The 20707-nt window shown below is 34.4% G+C and overlaps 1 protein-coding gene across 1 annotated transcript in view; it reads left to right on the plus strand.

Annotated features, from left to right (window-relative positions):
- PIK3C2G (phosphatidylinositol-4-phosphate 3-kinase catalytic subunit type 2 gamma) overlaps window positions 1–20707 on the plus strand; it is a 276846-nt gene that overhangs the window by 114849 nt on the left and 141290 nt on the right. Inside the window, exon 20 of the mRNA XM_081059023.1 lies at window positions 2707–2801. Coding sequence (XP_080915149.1) covers window positions 2707–2801 — 95 coding nt within the window. The remainder of the gene's footprint in view (window positions 1–2706; window positions 2802–20707) is intronic.

The following is a 20707-nucleotide window of genomic DNA, read 5'->3' on the forward strand; positions in this document are numbered from 1 at the left end:
AATGTTTCTTGCCTTTCCCTCAGAGTATCCCAATATTGATTATAAATCTTATAAAAGTACTTTTATAAGATAGTACCCAAATTTTGCCACAATAGTACATTTTAGTAACAACACCAAATATCACCATGTGGGAGTAATTTTTTAAATAATATAAATTTACCTAGCACTATGAGAAAGACTGATTTAGTCTGAATATTTTGAAATATAAACAATTAACGTTTTACAAACGACCATGTAAATAACTGAATAGCCAAACTACAAACAATATTTTTTTTCCAAGTTGACTGTATACTGAATGCTGAATAGACCTAAAATAGTGGTCTTTGTGGTTTGTTGTTGTTGTTGTTGTTTATTTGTTTCTTTAACTCAGGTGTTTTCTTATTTTTAAAAGCCAGGCTGTAGTTACAAGCTATTTTAAATGTCAAGTGCCTCCATTTTTGAACATTTAAGACTGGAAACTCTGAGACTGAAAGGAAAAGCCTCTACTGTTAGACTGCAATAACATATTATTTTGCAAATAATATGTACTTCTCTGAAAGCATCCAAGAGAGCTGGTTTTGAAATAGCTGTACCATATAGTTATGTATACTAATCCTTGCAGTTGTTATTTCCTTAGATTTACCAAGAGGGTGAAGTGAAAATAAGGATTAATCCAACTTGCAGGAATGCTATTCATCTTACGGCTCCTGAGTATGGGCAACATGTTACATCTAACACAACTCAAAAAAGCAGGTTTTTACAAAAGTTTGTATAGGTTAAACCTTTTTGAAGGCACCAATACACTTGGCACTAGGAATATCACTAAGCGCCATATACCTGCAAATTCAAATGTTTAAGACAAGGTATACACAGATTCCAACATAGCAAATACACAGAGGTAAAATTAGGTAAAGTTGCAGCTATTCCCAAATTAAAAATGAATATTGTACAATGTTTTGAGAGGGGAGGAAGTGACTATAAAATAAATAAAAACTGGAAAGAATTTTTAAAACATTTATTATGGAGTTTACCTTTAAACTTCCATGCTCTACCCTGACTTCAAAACTTTCTAAGACATAATAAAAAAAGAAAAAGAAAAAAACCTACCCTGTTGCTTATTTTCTGGAATCATGTTATTTTGGTATGTGTTATCTTGTTAGAAGTATGCAGGTTAAGTTAAAGTAGAAAGAGAGGACTCTGTGACCATAATGAACACAGAAGACGTGGTTCTTATAGGTAGGAATAAGACACGGACCCAGAGGTTACGGCAAACCGTAGGTCATAGTCATGCATGTAGGTTCCAAGAACACAGTTCATAAGAATGCAATGTGCACCAGGAAAATTGCCTATATCCTAGATGGTAAGGCAGGATTTAGGGGGAAATTGTATCGGTAGACCGAGTGATGCAGGGAGTTTAGAAGCAAGGAAGACAATTCAGGATCAACAAGTAATTATTGAGTTCAAGAAGAAATAATGGGGAAGTCTACAGAGAAAGCTAAAAACAGAAGCATGGAAAGGAATTCTGAGACTTTTCTCCTGCTCAGATGCTTATTGGTTTTGCTCACTATTAGGACATAAACACAGTCCATGACCTAGTCAGCTCGGTATTAGCAAGTAAGTGAAAGAAGGCCATAGCTTCAGTTTAAGACAACATACATCATGATCTTTACACATTCAGACAGCTGCAGTTCATGCAAATTTGCTGAAATCATCTTTAGCACTCTCACACCTTAGGAATTCATAAACTCCCCATCTTTAAGGATGTTATTATATTGAAGCGTTTCTTTGGGTGTGCGTGTGAATGAATGATGTATTCACATTTTTCTGCTGTCTGTACTGTGGTACAAAACCTGGCTTAAACTCTGAGTGTGTGTGAGTGTGTGTGTGTGTGTGTGTGTGTGTCTGCACGCACACCACAAATTAAATTATTTATTGAGCAAGCAAGAATAGAAGCTTTGCCTTTCAAGCAGAAATTAGCATTTTTATGAAGGGGACCTGGTTTTTATTTTTACAACATATTCAGATTCCTGGGATGATGGTGGAGGCCCAGGTAATGACTGCTGGGAGTGAAGTCCCTGCTGAGTGCAGGTGGAGGTCTGATTAGGTCTCTAAGGATATCAGGGGCTGCCATCGCGTTCTGTGTTTTACACCAGGTTGGGTATCCTGGAAAACCTTAGGACAGTTGCTCACAATGGAGATGAAGGAAAGGATTTGGAAATATGTGGAATATGGTGGCAGCAATCAGCTTTGAAACCTGTAATTAAATCTAAAGATCCGCAGGCTAATACTGATACAGTTAGTGATTTCAGTTAAGGCTGTGGGTGTGTATTAATTTCATCTCCAAAAGGGTAGAAATATCTATTGTTTAATAATGCAATGTTTATATCCAGAACACTGTTCATGATATTATATTTTTGTGCTAGGACTCTTTTCCTAGGCCTGGTTGAATTCTACCAGCCACCTGCTCTTTTTTATTATCCTGTGACACTAAAGCGTAAGTAAGGAAAGGAAACAAGACTGCACAAATCTAAATTGTGTGATCTGTGTGAGCTCTGTTATTAGTTATGTACCAGCTAATAAAGCTATGAAAATATATTAGTAACATTTTGTTAAAATGTTTATGTTGTTTTCCTTGGGTTTTCTGAAGCCTCTTAAGTCCCTCTGTATCCTGCTATAATTTTGTTACTGAGAAATAAAAGAGTAAAGTAATTATATCTCTTACTTCAGGCTGTCAAGTTTGAATGGAACCTTGAAAGTCCTCTAGTGCAACTCCTAATACACCGTTCATTGCAAAGCATCCAGATTGCCCATCGTCTTTACTGGTAAGTTTAACTAAGATAAGATAGGATGCCTTTTTTATTGTCAGCTTCTCTCTGTGGGCAGATTTAAAAGAAGTCAGAAGATTCCTTTACCTTGTAATTGATATAAACCTCCACTTAAAATTAAGCCAAATTTGAGATTCTTTGTCAACATTATTTTTGCTTATGTGTATACTGTAACTGTCATCTTCAAAATCTTCCTTTTGTACTGTTGCTGCTGTTTAAATCCGCCATGAATTTTAAATCTGGATGATACCTCTCCTATAGCTTTAAATCAAAGGTCATATCTACTAATTGAAGATTTCAATATAAAATCTAGTTATAAGATTGTGTATGTTTTGGAAAATTGTGTGTTTTAAAATTAATTTCTGTACAGTATTAGTTATAAGCAATGGAATCAAAAGGTCAATATATATTCTTTCTGTTGAAAATTCTTAGGGCACTAAACTTTTCCTCAAGCATAAATTTGGAATATTATCATTGGAGAAATAAACTTATTTTAGAAATATTAGAATTTCTCCCATCATCTCTCCTCTTGATCTATCAAACATCGTGTTCTTTGGATGCTGTTCTTCCTACCCTTTCTTTCATTACTAACTTTGTAGATTCAATTTCATAGTGAAAAATTTAACAGTTACAAGTGGCAGAGACCTAAGGATAAAATTGGGTCTATATTTTGTCCTCATGTATGTATGTATGACAGGCATCATCTTCTGGCTTCAGTTGCTAGTGAAGAACTTTAACAACACCAAAAAAAGGGAAGTCAATGTCATTTTTCAGTATCATTTTGTTCTGCTTCAGAAAACACCACTCATGTTGACATCACTCTTCCTATGAAAATGAATCTGGTGTTTCACAGCAAAGTAGAGATGCAAGGAATTGTCAGGCACATGTGTGGTTGCATGTTCATTTTCATTTTAAATGCCTAATATAAAAAGCAGTATGTCAGTATAATGAGGCATCAGATACATTGACTAGCAATGGGTCCTTCACTGAATGGACTCTCTGAATGAAGTCTTATTTCCTTTAGTTTTTCAATTAGCTACTGTGGAGCTAAAGGAAGTTATGTGAGACTATTTGGTGACGTTTGGCTATCACATTAAAACTAAGAGTCCATTAAATTCAATGGTTATTTCTCCTAAACTTTACTCTTCACTTTTTGTTCACATGTGTTCATTAAAATGAAAGCATATTAAAAAGTAACATGACCAGATAACAACATTGATTTAAATATTTGAAATAAATATATAATATAAAAGTGTATAAAAATGTAATTTTAAAAATATATCTTAAAAATAGAATAATGTATCAAGGCCTTATCCTTACACATTGATTGTTATAATACTTGTGCCACCTTAGTAAGTCCTTCATCTGCTAAAATGGTGTGAAAAGTGGAGTCATCTGAAAGCCAACAATGAGTGCAAACAAAGTTGTAAATCAATGTCATACTTGCAAGTTCACAATAATTATAATTATGTCACCATTTCCAAAGAAGTTGGAAGGACATTCCTTGTAAGTATAATTCTCACCCTTATAAAAAACAGAAAGACCAATAACAAAGTTCATTTCTCCTCTCACTGATTTAAGAAGAGAATAAGATGGAAGGAATAGAAAAAAATATATAAATTATAAATGGATCACTTGTTTTTGAGTGCTTAATTGGTGAGAATATGAAAAAGGAATATGAAAATAGAGGGAGATATTAAAATCCCTACCTCCTTTTAAAACAAATAAAAATTAAGAATTGGGCAAAATATACTAAACATGAAATAATACTACTTATATTTAAAACATGTCTTCAAGTTTTTTAAAAAATAGCTGGTACCTACCACCATATTTAGGGAATATTAATGTGTAGAATGTTGAGTTAAAAATTTACGAAAGCAGCTGAAACCCCCCATGTCACACTTTTAAAAACTCTCATTGTATCTTTCCTTAATAATAATTTTTTTAAAAAGCAGTGCTTTGTAATAATAACTTAAAAAGTTGGAAACCCATCAGCCATCAGTTTAATAATTTTTTTTTTCTACTTGGAGAAGCTACTGCTTCCTCAGATTCAACATATTTAACACTAAACTCAGCATCTTGACCTGCTCACCCAGGCCTTGCAGTCTTCTCTGGATCTTCCCTGTTTCTCACAAACATGCCCAATTATTTACCAAGCCCCATAAATCTACACCTCCTAAATAACTCTCCCACCATCCACTGCTTCCACCTGTCACTACCTCTGATCAGAAGCTTACCTCATTAGATACTGAATTATGAATAAATTGGCTTAGACAGAAAACCGTATAACTGCTTGGAAGCACTGTGTGTGGTCTTCCTGAAAAGAGAAGTTGACTTGGAATTACCACAAGTCCCCTCCACCAGAAAGGTGAATGTAAGATGAGTAGCCCTTATTTTTCACAGAAAGGGAGTTAATAATAAGCTTTGGATTTGGAAGGTTTAAAAGTCTAGTCTTCAATTCCAGTTGTCATCCTAAAAGGTGGCTGTAATTGGGAACCATAATGTTTTGGGTTCATATCTTGGAGGCCCCTCTCCCCATCATATACCAATTAATTCTAGAAGCTTAGACTCACTGCCCCTTGCCATTTCGGATAGGAAACAATTTAACTGATAGTGAGATACTGAGTTGAATGGAGGACTCCAAAAAGATATATCCACATCCTAATGCCAAGAACCTGTGAATACGACCTTATGTGGAAAAATAGTCTTTGAAGATGTAATTAAATTAGAAATTTTGAGATTAGGTCAACCTAGATTATGAGGGTGGGTCCTAAATCCATTGACAAATGTCCTTATAAGACACAGAAGAGGAGAACACAGACACACACGCACATACGCACACACACGCACATACGCACACACACACACACAGGAAGGCCATGTGAGAAGGAGGCATTGAGTGAAGCAATTCAGCTGGAAGCCAAGAAATGTCCAGAGTCATCAGAAACCGGGAGAGGTAAAAAAAAAAAAAAATTTATTCTCCCTTAGAACCTTGAAAGGAAGCACAGCCTTATTTTGATTTCAGACTTCTGGTCTCCAGCACTGTGAGAATAAATTTCTGTTGTTTAAACTATCAGTTTGTGATAATTTGTTATGGCAACCACAGGAAATTATATAAAAAGCAAAGGATTTTATGAAGGGCCCTGACTAGACTGGCCGTGATGTCACATCATACAGAAGCTTTCCCTGACCATCTCCCCAGCCACCATCTGGGCTGAGCGAGTTCTGCTCCCACGTTGTATCCCAGAATGTACTCTCCATGGTTGGCATGTCACATTACCTTAGCATTTCTGCCAGTTGTCATGTCACACTACCTTAGCACTTCTATCTCTCTGACTACTTCCACTCTTAGTCCATATATTGGCTGATGATAGCAATCATGTCATATTCTTCAGCATATTAATCCCACCCCACCATTTTCTGGAAGTTGGGAGATACTGAAAAAATAAAAAGTTTTCAAAGTCATGACTCCATAGATATTTCTTTAAGGCCATCAATATTTTCACATGCCAGGAATCCCATACAGTACACTCTCAAAGATGCTGTTGGTGCCTCTGCCAGAAGCCCTTTGCCTGGGTTGTGCACCCTCTGGAAGCTTCTGTGAGTACTGACTGCTAACTGACAACTTGCCTCTTCTCTGGAGTATTGTTCCCTGCTAACACAGGAATCTGGCCTGGGAGATGGGGAATCTTAAAGGTGCAATAGTTTACATACCAGAGCCTCCCCTCTCATCAGATCAAGCCTAGACTTGACTTTGACCTTGTCTTGTTAACTCTATTCCCTATAATGCTTGCTCTATTCCCTCAGGGGATTTTTCCTGCAGAACACTGCTTCAGTAAATCACATACACCTAAATTCCTGTCTCATAGTCTGTTCTAGGGAAACTGACCTAGATAAGCATTTCTTTATTGAAGATAACAAATTTAAATATGTGTTGTTGTTTGTTTGTTTTTTTTAAATTGGAGTAGCAGTATACTTTGAGACATATCATAAATGGAACAGCAATATGTCAGTCTTTCATATACCTAACACTAAGTCCAATTGAGTGAGTTCCAAAAGAGAGCCAATTTGAATCACAATCTGTATGGTAGGGAACCATTTTATATCATGGTTTTACCGTGTTATAACCATGGTTATACTTATTTCCCCGAAAATAAGACCTAGCCATACTATTAGCTCTAATGCATCTTTTGGAGCAAACATTAATATAAGACCCGGTATTAGACTACATTGTATTATATTATATTGTATTATATTATTATTATACCTGGTCTTATATTATAGTAAAATAAGACCAGGTCTTATATTAACTTTTGCTCCAAAAGATGCATTAGAGCTGATGGTATGGCTAGGACTTATTTTCGGAGAAACATGGTAAGCATGTGCTACATGGTTAAGGCATGTGCTACAAAAATCTGAAAGTGTTTCCTTCAAAGTGTGGGGATGCATTGAGATGAAGCTCTCATTTGTAAGCTTTATAAGTACAGCATTTTTTTTTCTGTTTTATTCACTGATATATCACAAGCACCTAGTACAATACTTGGCATTTAACAGCTAGTCAATAAATTGCTATTGAATGAATGAATGAATGAATGAATGAATGAGATTGTTGCCCGAGCCAAGCTGTGCAGATGCAGACTTGTGACAGAAGGGGGCAGAAGAGGGCTGCTTGAGCAGTCAGTGGGGCTTGATGCCAAACCAGGGCTGGCAAGGCTAGAGCAAATTCTGGAGATTGGCCCAGTCAGGTACTAGGCAATGGATATCACTAGTGAAGGCAACTGGACTGGAGGGGGAGTGGGGCAGAAGTGAGGACTAACCAGCATCAGAACTAAGCGCCTGAAGAATAAGTTGATGCAGCAGTGTCTGCTGGACCAGTCGGGAGACCCACAGAATGAATTAAGCCAACATCTCTGGTACCAGGGGATCCTTCCAGGGTGGCACATGGTACTAAAGGACCATATTCTATAAACTTTACTATGCTGCCCATAAAATGGAGATCATACAAAATCTGCCCATTCATTTTCTAAACAATCTACCCTATTATTTTTTTTAATCTAGAATTTGGGGTCAATTTCACAAGTCAGGGACGACTCTAAATAAAGAAAAATAATGTGAAAATTTTGCGTCATTTGATTTGAGGTCACACCTGTCCCTCTCTTAAGCATATCTACCCCTGGTGCCCAAAATTCTGTCATGAGTGAAGGACTTCTTTTTCCCTCCCATAAGTAAGTTTCTAATGTGAATATATATATATATATATATATATATATATATATATACACACATATACATATATATGTACACATATATGTGTATGTATGTATTCAAAACATAATGCTTATGATGAATTAGTTTATCATCTGTTCATTTATGTGACTAGCATTAAGATGCTAGACACTGTTGAACTGTTAAGATAAAACAGAATGGTCCTTCCCTAAATAAGCTCACAGGCTAACCACACATTAGCATCCAGGCAGCAGGAAAGAGCCTATGTGACAGTGATGGAATAGATAGAGAGAACTGACAACAAATTCTATCCATTTTACGGTTTTGCCTATGACTTGTCCCAAATACAACTTCTAAGCAGAAAGGCAAGACTGGCCATCAAGTAAATAAAAAAAATTTAGATGTGTGCTCCCATTCTGTCAGAGTTAAATACTGATAAAGGCATACAAATGAATGCACAAAGGAGATAAATGCTCGCCCTGCTTTGATGTCTGAAACATCCCCTGAAGAAAGAGTAAAGAGCTGATCTTTAGGGAGTTATTGCAGTGTAATAGAGCATGCAGGATACAGAATCAATAAGAGGGTTTAAAGTCTCAGTCCTTTACTTTCTAGAATCATTGGGTTGCTACTAATTCATCTTTTTACCTTTACAATGTAATAAATAATATATTATTGTTTCACTTTTTTGTAAGAGAATGATATGTCTTGCTGTCATTTAATATGGATGTGTTGTAATTATCTTTCACCTGTTGTTCTCAGAAAAGTATACACCGGATAAAATCAGTACAATAAACAATTTGATAAACTAACAATAGCTGTTCTCTACCCTATCAACCTGAAAAAAGGTGATGGATATTTGTAAGAAAGTTTACCTTCTACATAGTAATATGTAAAATCCATTAACACAGCTTTCTAGTTAAGGCATGATATGGGAACAGTTGTTTTTGTCTGTTTCATGTCTAGTTTACTTGGTGGAGGTTTTATGAAGTCTCCTTAAAAAATTATTTTTAAAAACAAAGTACAGTTTTTAAATTAATTTTTGAATATAATTTAAGTGTTATTATGCCTATTAAATACACATGAAAAAAGACTCTGATACCAAGTTCCACCACGAATCCATGCAAAAGCCAGGAACAGCGCTACACCTTAAATTTATTCCTAGTTTAAATTATTTTCCCTCCATTTTTTAAATTTTGTTTTAAAAAAGTGAAGAGTTATAAAAATGAACATTTTGTATATGTGTACTGACCTCTAATGTTGAACTTGGACCATATCTGGCCTTTGAGAACTGAACTTTCTAATCCACTATTCTAGTAATTTTTCATTATAATAGCCATATGCAATTATATCACTGCTTCCTTAGATAGTTAACTGGTTTTCCTATAATAATATCAGTCCCCTCTGTCGTAGTTTATGCTAGAGATTTGGGTTAAGGCCTTGAAAAATCAGTATTATATTACTTAGTTTTCATTGTTTCTTCATGAGACCAACTTTGCTCTAGCCAACTAAAAATATGGTCAACAAAAACACATTCTGTTAAGAAATCATCTTTGTCTTCTAATAATATTTGAATTTGGCTTCCAAAATAAATAGATTAACATATATTCATAGAGCTACAGGACTGGGGAGTCAAATGGAACCTTCAGAATCATCTGCTATCATCCCTTTTCTCCCAGAAAGGGATTTCAACAAGTGATTCATCCAACGGCAACCATCTAGCTGGTTAAAGACTTGAGATTAAAATATTTTTTTCATGACATCTCATGCCCAATTCAGGTCTCTTTCCAATTCAATATCAACTTCTAAAAAAAAATGCAACTTGAATTCATAAAATGTTTGTTTTTCTCTATCAATAATTGGATACTCTTTCAAGTACTGAAGTGGTGGCTCTTCCCTAACTTAAAAGCAAAACTAAAGGAAAAACAATATCCCAGATTGATATCTTTACATCTAATAGCTCAAAATTTTTGCCATTAAGTGTTGGTGTGACCCACGAATGCTGTCAGTTATAATATTAATTAATAGGTATATGCAGTAAGTCCCCAAAATACTGTATATTTGAAGGGGTTTTGAAAGAAGCAGTGGGTTTTTTCCAGAATCTTTCTTTCGTAGATCCTGATTCATACTTAAAACACTAAATTTGCTCTGAGTTTTACTATTAGACCATTACTGATAAGAAAACAATTACTAAGTAATTTACTTAGTAGATTCAGTTTGTACTTATTTTTAATACACGTTATATAAAACCAAGACTTTCTCAGTTTTCTCAAAAACACTGTGCAACTAGCAATATGCTAATGAAATTCAAGTCAGCCCATTTCATCAAGTTAATGAGTTAGAAAATAAATTTCTATAGTCCAGACAAGAACTTGGCAATAATAAAACACAAGCAAAATCAATCTTTACTCTCCTTCTAAGTAAAAATACTCAGTAAGCAACTGAACATAGAAGCCTAAAAAGCAGGAGAAAGATCCGAACTGGTAACAGTTTTTCCTTGTCTTTTCCCCCCCAATTTTATTTATAGATAATTGACATATTATCATTATATAAGTTTAATACATACAGCATGATGGTTTGAGTTAAATATATTGTGAAATGATTACTACAATAGGTTCACCTAACGTCTGTCATCTCATATAGTTACAATAAAAAGAAAAGAAAAAATATTCTCCTTTAATGAGATCTCTTAGGATTTGCTCTCTTAGCAACTTTTCTGTATACCACACAGCAGTGTTAACTACAGTCATCAGATTGTACCTTTGGTTCCTAGTACTTACTTATCTTTGACCACCTTCCTCCCCACAATCCTCCACTTCTGCTAACTGCAAGTCTGATCTCCTTCTATAAATTTGTGGGTTTTTTGGGGTTTTTTTTTTGTTTGTTTTTAGATTCCATATATAAGTGAGATCAGATACTATTTGTTTTTCTCTGTCTAAATTATTTTACTTAGCATAATGCTTTCAAGGTCCATCCCTGTTGTCACTAATAGTAAGATTTCCTCATTTTTATGGCTGAATAACATTCCAGCATACACACACGCACACACACACACTATAACTTCTTTATTCATTCACCATTGATGGATACTTAGGTTGTTTCCATGTCTTGGCTATTGTAAATAATGCTGTTATGAACATGGGGGTGTGGAAATCTTTTTGAGTTAGTTTTTTTTTTCATTTCCTTTGAATATATTTCCCAAAATGGAATTACTAGATCATATGGTAACTCTATTTTCAATTTTGGGGGATTCTCCATACTGTTTTCCATAGTGACTTACTAATTTACAATTCCACCAATAAACAGCGCACAATGGTTCCCTTTTCTCCATATCCAAACCAGCATTTGTTATCTTTTGTCTTTTTTATTTTAGCATCATCAACAGGCTTGAGGTCACACACCACTTTGCCAGTATTTCTTAAGTCAGAAGTCAGTAACGAGGCCCCATCTAACTGCAAGGGAGTGTAGGAAAGTAGACCAGTTTATACCTAAAAACAGAAGCAAAACACCAATGACTCAAGAAATTTGCCCATCAAGTGGAAGAGGAAGAGAGCATGGAAGGAAAACCAGCACTCACCTTTACATATATTCATTGGTTTTCTTTTTAAAACCTAAAATTGGTCTCAACAGCCAAAAATACTATTGTCTAACCACTTAATTAAAAATCATCACTTTGACAGACATCTTTTAAAAATGTCTTCTGTCCAATAATTCTATAAATATTTCCAAGAGTTTCAACCTATAGGTATATGTTGTAACCATTTTACCTGCAGGGTTGATTATTAAGATATCTATGTAGCTATTGTAGGTAACTGGTATCTCAGCTCAAGAGTCCAAAATTGAATTACATATTCCTCTACTCTTTTAATCTTTGACCCCTCCATTCCCAAGCCCTTTTTTATATGCAGTGTCCCGGTTTACAGCCATTACCAAGACACCCAGAAAATCTGACAGGCATTATTCTTACCCAATAACTTTCTTCATTCAAAAGCCTTTAAGACCTGACTATTGTTTCTCATAAATACGTCTTCAATTTGTTCCTTTTCCTATTTCCATGTCTAGCACCTTAGCTTAAGCCTTCAGTATTACCTACTTGGAGTATTGCAACAATCTCCTATTTGTTTTCCTTCCTTTTTGTTCTTACCTGTCTCCAGCCCATACATCTTCCATATTGTTGTCAGAATAATTTTTATTTAATACAACTGGATATCTAACTCATAAAGTAGGCTTTAGTTCCTGGGTAACCCACAGCTAGTTAGCACAATTCCACAATTTCAGTCAGCACTTTCCTGATAACAGGATTTAGAATTAATAGATTATGAGATAAAAATCTATTCTTCCTTAATATGACCTTGCAATAAATTTTCATGATCTCAACTCTGCCTATCTCCCATCCTTATCTTGTATGGGTTTCTAGATGAAACATAGCCTTTCCTATTCTCAAGAGTTAACTCAAATTTTCAGAGGTCTTTCATGCCCTGATGACTTTGAACATAGCATTTTCCTCTGCTTGAAATGCAGCTGTCCCATTGTTTACACAGAGTTCTTTAGGACTCAGCTCAAATTTTGTCTTCTTGGAAGATGTCTCTGACTTCTGCTCTGTACACCCTGCCAATATAGTTCTCAGCATATTGCATATCTTTGGTGACTTCCCCATTTCCCTTTTCTCTAAGATATTTTGGGCTACAAGTGACGGAAAATCCTGATTCCACTGGTTTAAATGATATGAAAAATTAATTATCCCATATAACAAGAAATTTGGTAGCAAAGTGGTTCAAGTTTATTATTGCCGGAGCTCACTGATTTTGTCATAACCCAGTTTCTTTGTATCTTTCTACTCTGTCATCCTCAGTGTGTTGACTTATCCTTTGTCCAGTTCACACCATGTCTACAAGAATACTGCCACAGTTGGTATCACATCCATACATGACATCATGCAACAAAATAAAAGGGGATCATCAGAAAAATGTCCTTATAAACCCCATATCAGAATTTACTTCATATATATCATTTGCCAGAATGGGGTCGCATGGCATCCTGAACCAATCACCTGATCAAATGGCAATCGGGTGAATTGACCTACCCAATTGATTTAGAATATTCAGAATTTATCCCTAAATGGATCATCTTCCCTGAATGTTTTGATATCTGAACAAAGTCATATTCTTTATTCAGGTGTGGAACAAAGAAAAGATGTGATATAGGTAAAACCCTATGTTCCCTTTCTGGACTGTGAAGTTCTATCTTAACCATTTATCCTTAACACAGAACATTGTACACGGTACATATGATTGATACTCAATAAATACTTGTTGAATGAATTAAAAAGTAATCATACCACATGTATTTGTACTGCCTACAGGTTAACTTGTCTTGACTACTGTACTGAAAACAGCAGGCAACCAGAACAAATCCTATTATACTAAATGCATAGAGTTAGTCATTGGTATTGTGATAATTAGTTTTGTTCTTTTTTTAAAAAATAGACTCCCCTGGCTCTCTGGAATTAGGGGAGCAGAGTTCTATGAGTTACAGAGCACTATGATGTTCCGGAATAAAAGTTTTTGAAGAGGAATCAGGTGTTAACACTGAATCCACATTGTGAGGGGCTTTATACTGACTTAACTATGCTGTTTCTTAAAACACTGATTGAAACTGAAAGACTATTTTATGGGGAGACCTTGCAGAGTCTCCACTTACTCTCTCTTAAAACATAATTTTCTATTTGAGACTCTCTATGAACATTGGGGAATTACTGAACAGTCTCTTCTTTTTGCTGAATCTTATGTTCTCCAGTTTTTTCTTTTTTCTTTTTCTGGACTGTGAGGATTCATCGTTTTTTGTTGTTTAGTTTTGTATTAGTCAGTGAATAAGTCTTTATTTTCAGGCCTTGTTTCACTTTTTTATCTTTTCTCATCAAAAGATTGCTCTTTGAAAAGATTGAAAGCAAAATTTTGTTGCTTTCCTCCTAATCAATTTTCTATTTCATTTGGATACAGTTATTGTAGTTACAAGGGAAAGACAGTGACTTTATTTTTCCTTGTCTAAAGAACCTCATCTCTGTTGCTTTTATTGCAACAAAACCAAGACTTGGATATTTCAATCAAACACTTGTCATGTTTAATAACTTAGAATTCTTGTACTTGTTTGGGCATGTATGATTCATTTTTTACCAATAATGTGTGAACAGCTTGCACAAGTAGTGCTTATCTTCAGAGTTTACAGTCTGTCTGATATACCAACCACTCTTGATAGAATGTCAAATAATTTGGTGTATCTTGCTTGAGACTCTGAGTTAAAGAATATTACAAAGAATTCTAATCATTTAACTCTCCATTTTCAATACTTTTTCTTGTCATGATAGTGTTGCCTTGTGGTAGACATATAGTTAATGCTAGGTACTATGCTAGTCAGTTTTTCATATTATTTCACTAATTCACAATAACTCTATTATCCTCTTTTTTTTTTTCAGATGAAGGAATTAGTACTTAGAAAGATTAAGTACACAAACCTGCTAAGTAGAAGAGCCAAAATTTGCTGCTATACCCTATCCACTGTGACCTTTCAAACCATTTAAATATTATGAAAGATATAACAAGTAACAATATAAGGCAGGATAATGTAATACTAAGAGAACAGGGTTTGGAGGAAAACAAACTTGAGTAGAAATTCCAACTCAGGTCTCTACTAGCTATATGGTCTTGGAAAAATTACTTAACGTGCTTGATCTTTTTCATAATCTATAAAAGGTATATAACTATGCCTAACAGAATTATTCTTAAAATAAGTTGAAATCATGTATAATAAGATCTTTAATATATACAGAGGGTGCCAAAGAAATGTATACACATTTTAAGAAAGCAAAAAACTGCATTAACATTGTAATACTCAGTATATACCAATAACAAAAAATGAATACAAGCCATGTGTATGCATTTTTTTGGTACCCCCAGTATTTGGTACATCCAAATGATATATATTTTTTGAATCATTTAAAAGCATAAGAAGTATCCCTCGAATTCCAGTCCCCAAGGTTATATCACAGATTAATAATTACATAGAATTCAGTTCTTGGATTCTTGACATTTGACTCTTACTCCTATAAATGTTCTTTCTTTATTTTATTCCAATTCAAATTTAAAATTTAAGTTTAATAATGGAATATGAAGTGGATGGAAGTGGGAACAGAAATATCACTTTATGAACTAGTGCAGCTTCTTGTTGAGAAAAGTATCTTGAAACACTCTAAGTGTCAGAAAAAGTTGGGAATATGTGCATCATTTAGTTTCAGAGAAATTTAATAAGCAAAGGAATCCAGCAACATTCACAGATTGCCTGTTGGTACATGTTTTTACATTTCAACTGCCAACATCTATCTACTGATGACACTCATCTGTCTGCTAGCACAATTGAGAAGAAAAAAATATGAGTAAAATTTTTCATGATTTTTTTGGGTATCTTAAAGGTTTGTGATTGTGAACTGCAAATGCAAAACTGTATTCACTCAAGAAGTTGAGAACTTAAAAAGCAAAGAACTTTAAAAATTCTTTATAACATCAAGAGAACAGATCACTAAAGTGTTGCTAAACCTACCACACCAGGAAAGCACTGTAGACTATCTGAGAAAACATAGGGAATCACTGAAACATTTCATGAAATGAGGAAGAAAATATGGTTGGGAGCTATCTTGGATTTTTACAATATTTAGCCAAATTTTAAACCTTGAATGATTTATTCATTTGGAGTAAAATGTTTATTAAAAGCCTTATTATTGACCATGTGACTACAGTGAAATAATTTGTTCTTGAGGTATAGTAACACCATTTATCCAGGCTTTACTTTCAGGGTCATAGTCAGCAATTTCTTCCAATCTGACAATTGATTAATGACCAGTGAAGACTGGCTATTTATTCAACATCCTTAGCAATGACTCTCCTGAAGAAATCATTAATTATTTCTGTGCATACATTAAAATTAGGTCCAATTGGTGCTCCAGCCTCTGGATGACACTGTAGTCTCTATTTTTAGTGTTTTATATTGAAGCAAAATGGTGATCCCAGCTATGAAACATCACACTTCTTTTGATTCTGGGCAACTTACTTAAACTTTCTGAGCCTCCAATTCCTCATCTGTAAAACAGAATAAGTACTTACCAAAAGTACCTAACACCTACAGTTACTCAATACATATATGTTGAATAAATCAATAAATGAAAGAATTGAGATTTTTGGAGTTAAATGACATAAAATTATGCAATATACCTTGTACAGTTTCTAGACTTAATAAATGTTTCTTCTTCTGCTTTCTATTTTCCTTTTTTCCTTTTTTTAATTTTTAAATTAAATGATGATACTTCATTTGTTGGAGAATAGCATGGAAATATTTTAATTAGCTCTTCCCAAGCAAAGTATATTATCACATAAGTGATCATAAATCTGTAACTCTGTGATCCCATTCATGCACATTTCATCTGAGGGTAAATGGGAAGTAAGTGGGAAAACTTTTGGGACACAACTCCTAGTTTTCTCACCATCCATGTCTTCTCACCAGTCTAGATGTTTTCATTTCTAAATACATGATTCAGCTAAACACCTGAGCTTCAAGAACTCTTGACATTCTTTTTCATCAATGAATTTTAGCTCCTTCACTCTTCAGCAGCTCCTTTCTATGACTACATGTTAAATCTTGTCATCACTAGGAATGGATCCTCATCTGAAGTTTTAAACACAGAAATCTAATGTCTTAACCCTTTCACATTTTGACTTTATTAACTCACACTAATCCTGGAGTTCAGTGCCAACAGAAACTTCTCTCCTGTCCTCTGCCTGTTCTTCAGGCTCATCTAATCACTCATCATTTGATTTACTTTCCTAGCCACTCATTTATGTATCTGTCTTCCATTACCCTGTGTATCTGCCAAGTCACTTATAAAATGTTGCATGCGTCAGTACCCTCCTCTCCATCTCCACTTAAACCCTATGTCAGGACATCATTATTTCCTCACTAGTAATGCTGTTGTTTATTATTTCATCTACTGCATGATTCTGCAATGTCGATAAAATAAAGACCAAATTCATTAATCTTATGCTATATGTAACAGCCCACAGTATAAATTTTATTTTATTATCAATAGAAGTAAAATGTGTTTCTCCAAAGCAACCAGTTTGTTTTTAACATAGGAAAACGTTGGTACTCTTAACTCACAGGGTAATAGTTCATAATTAGGATCTACTTACTGTACCTGGATGTAGACTCTGGTTCTACTATTTACTAGGTGTCTGACTTTCAGCAAGGTACTTAACTTTTGTGAGGCATTAACTTTTTCAGGCATTAAAAGTGAAGAAAATAATAATATTTACTTTTAGAAGGCTGTTGTGAGAATTAATGTAATATGATCAGATTTGGGACCATAGAGTTGGACAACCATGTGAAACAGAAAATCCAGTCAGATATCAGGCTCATATCTATAAAATCTGTTTTATTCCATAGGAAGAATTCACTCATTAAATAAATATATATTAAATACTTTCCATGAGTTAAGTCACGTTGTAGTCTTCAAGGATGTAGCAATGGATAAAAACAGACAAAAATTCCTGCCCTTGCTTATGTAGCATTTAAAAGAAATAAGACGTATAATACATACTTGTAGGATGTTGATAAGAGACAGGGAGAAAATTTAAAAAGTTAAGGAGATATAAAGAATATGAGGGTAAGGAAGTTGCAATTTTAAGATAAGGAAGGAATGAAATGCCTTATTTAAAGGTAATATTTGTGGGGGGAAACTCAATGATGTGAAAAAAATGGATTCTGTAGGTATCTAAAGGAAAAAGATGCTAGGAATAGGAAATAACATGCAAAGGCATTGAAGTGTGGGTTTGGGTGTTAGAGAGAAAACAACAAAGGCAGTGTGGCTGGATTACCCTGACCAAAGGGAAGAGTAATAAGAAACGAGATCAGAGGGGAAAAGAGTGAAGGTGGGAACCAGTTATATAAAAATTTATATGCCAAAAAAAAAATTATATGCCATTATGAGAATATTAGCTTTAATCTAAATGAGATAGGAAGTTGTTAGAGGGTTCTGAGAAGATGAAAGACATGATTTGGCTTATGTTTTCATAGAATCACTCTGACTGTTGTGCTGCAAATCAATCAAATAAGATTAATAGTAGGAAAAAGAAAACCAGTTAGGAGGCTAATGAATTAATTGAGATAAGAGATTATAGTGGCTTAGTAGTAAAATGAGTAGTAAAAGGAGTGGGAACAGTTGGATTCTCAATTTATATTTGAAAATAAAGCCAACAGAATTTTATGATGGGTTAGATGAGAGGCATAAAAGAAACAAACGAAGATACCAAGATTGTTGCCTGAAAAACTGACGGAATAGAGTTTCAGGAGAGTATGTGGGGAAAAAAATATCAAGATTAATTTGGACCTATAAAATATGAAATAACTACCATGTTTCCCCGAAAATAAGACCTAACCAGAAAATAGGCTTTAGCATGATTTTTCAGGATGACATACCCTGAACATAAGCCCTAATGCGTCTTTGGAGCAAAACTTAATATAAGGCCTGGTCTTATTTTCAGGGGGAGAAACGGTACTAAACATCTTTATCTGGACTACAGACAAAAAAGGGGAAATTATCAACAAACACAATGATGAGGTCTAAAGCCATAAGAACAGATAATGTCATAGGAGAATAAGAACAGACAGAAAGGCAAAGTTCAAATATTTAACAATCAAGCCAACATTTGAAACTCAAAGAGATAAGGCAGAAACAGAAGACTGAAAAAGAAGCAGAAATGTAAAAGATATATCAAGTGAGAAAGGAATCCTGCAAGAGTAAAAAAGTGATATTATCAACTTCATCAAGTACTGCTAAGTCAAGTAACATTGTGATCTGAGTCAACACTGTGATAGTCATTGAAAAAGCAATTTTCAGTGGAGTGGATATGAAAGCTTGATAGGAACAGATTCGAGAGGTAATGGAAAAGAGATATCAAAAACAGTGATTTTAGGAGTTTTGCTGGGAAGAGAAAGAGCAAAATGCTATCATGAGAGGAATTTTGTTCATTTCTTATTACGATGGAAGAAATAACAGGTTTTTAAAATACTGATGGATAAAATCAAAACAAGAGGGTAACACTGATGAGACAGGAGAAAGTAGAAAATTTTCTGGTGCAAAGTCATCGAGTAACAATATGGATTAGGATATATGGTACAAGAAGATTAGTACACAGAGCCCATACATAGTAATAGGAAAAAAAGAAGAGTAGATGGAAACAGGTGAGTAAATGTAATGGTAGTTGCTTGCAGAGTGAAGGGCACAAGATCATCTTTTGAAAGGGGCAGAAGTGTTGGAGATTTGAGCACAGTGGGGTTATTTGAAATGACTGCTTATAAATTTAAAATAGGGACAGCCAGCATGCGTCTGTGTTTTTTTTTCCTTACTCAAGAAATAGTAGAGTTTGATTTAACCACAAATGTTGTTAACCATAGCATGTCATGAAGCAAGAGAGGCAAGGGAATTAAAGGTATATGAAAGGGATAAATAACAACGCTAAACCATGAAATTTAACCGTATAAAGAGGGAAGTGAGAACATGAGCTGGATTAAGGAGATTAAAAAGAACTGGTGAGTTAGAGGAGCCTGTGAGAACAAAAGATTGTAGGCATTGGGGTACTAATGACAGTGGAAAAATACGAGGTGGTAGGTATGGAGTGAGACGCCTCAAGCTGAAATTAAGGAGAGTTTACAAACAGTGATAATAATAAGGTCAAATATATGACATGGGACTTACTGATACTGAAAATAAAATCATTAAAGAAAAAGATGGAGAAACTGAGTCCATAATATGAAACATTTGAGTGAACAACACACCATATTTATAATATTATGTACTAAATATATGAGAAAAAAATTTCTCTATCAAGACACTGAACTATTTGAAAAGAAAACTGAATATATTAAATTTATAAAAGTTCAAAATATTTAAGAGCATTACTAAGAGCATTACGTTTCTGAGAAGACGTTAATCAAAGACATTCCCTACTCTGAAAGCAATTGTTAAAATTTGCTACATTTAAAAATGGTGTAAGACATGTAAATTGGACTTAAAAGCTTAAGAAAAGTTAGGTTTTTGAGTTAAGAAGTTAATGAAATAAAGATCAATTTTTAAAGCTAAACTGATTTTTGAAAAGTATTTTCAAGTCTCAAGATGTTTGAAGATACCAGAAGACTGGTACTGTTAAGAACAGTGCTTGACACATAGTAAATATTTATTAAATGTCATTACTTCCTTCTCCTTTTGGCTGCTTAAACAGTTAGGTCAAAATTTAGCTGACCCCTAACATGACCTCACATCATGAATTCTGAATACTAACTTGACTACAGATTCCACCTTTTCTATCTATATATTCCCTTTGCATCATTCTCCATATTTAATGTAAATTTTATCTTCCTGCATTGTATACAAAAATAACAAATACATAAATAGAAAACCATATAGGCCCTTTTCATTTGATTCCTCACTTGCCCTTTCAGCCTCATTTTGCTCAATGCCCTCCTGTTCGGACTGTACCAATATACCTGCTCCTGCCTGGAGATACTGTGACTTCACATCGCCCTGCTGCCTGAAGATATTAAAATGCTCTTCTTTCCTTTTGCCCAGAAAAACCCCT

Source organism: Rhinolophus hipposideros (assembly GCF_964194185.1).
Source record: "Rhinolophus hipposideros genome assembly, chromosome: 9".
Classification (NCBI taxonomy): domain Eukaryota; kingdom Metazoa; phylum Chordata; class Mammalia; order Chiroptera; family Rhinolophidae; genus Rhinolophus; species Rhinolophus hipposideros.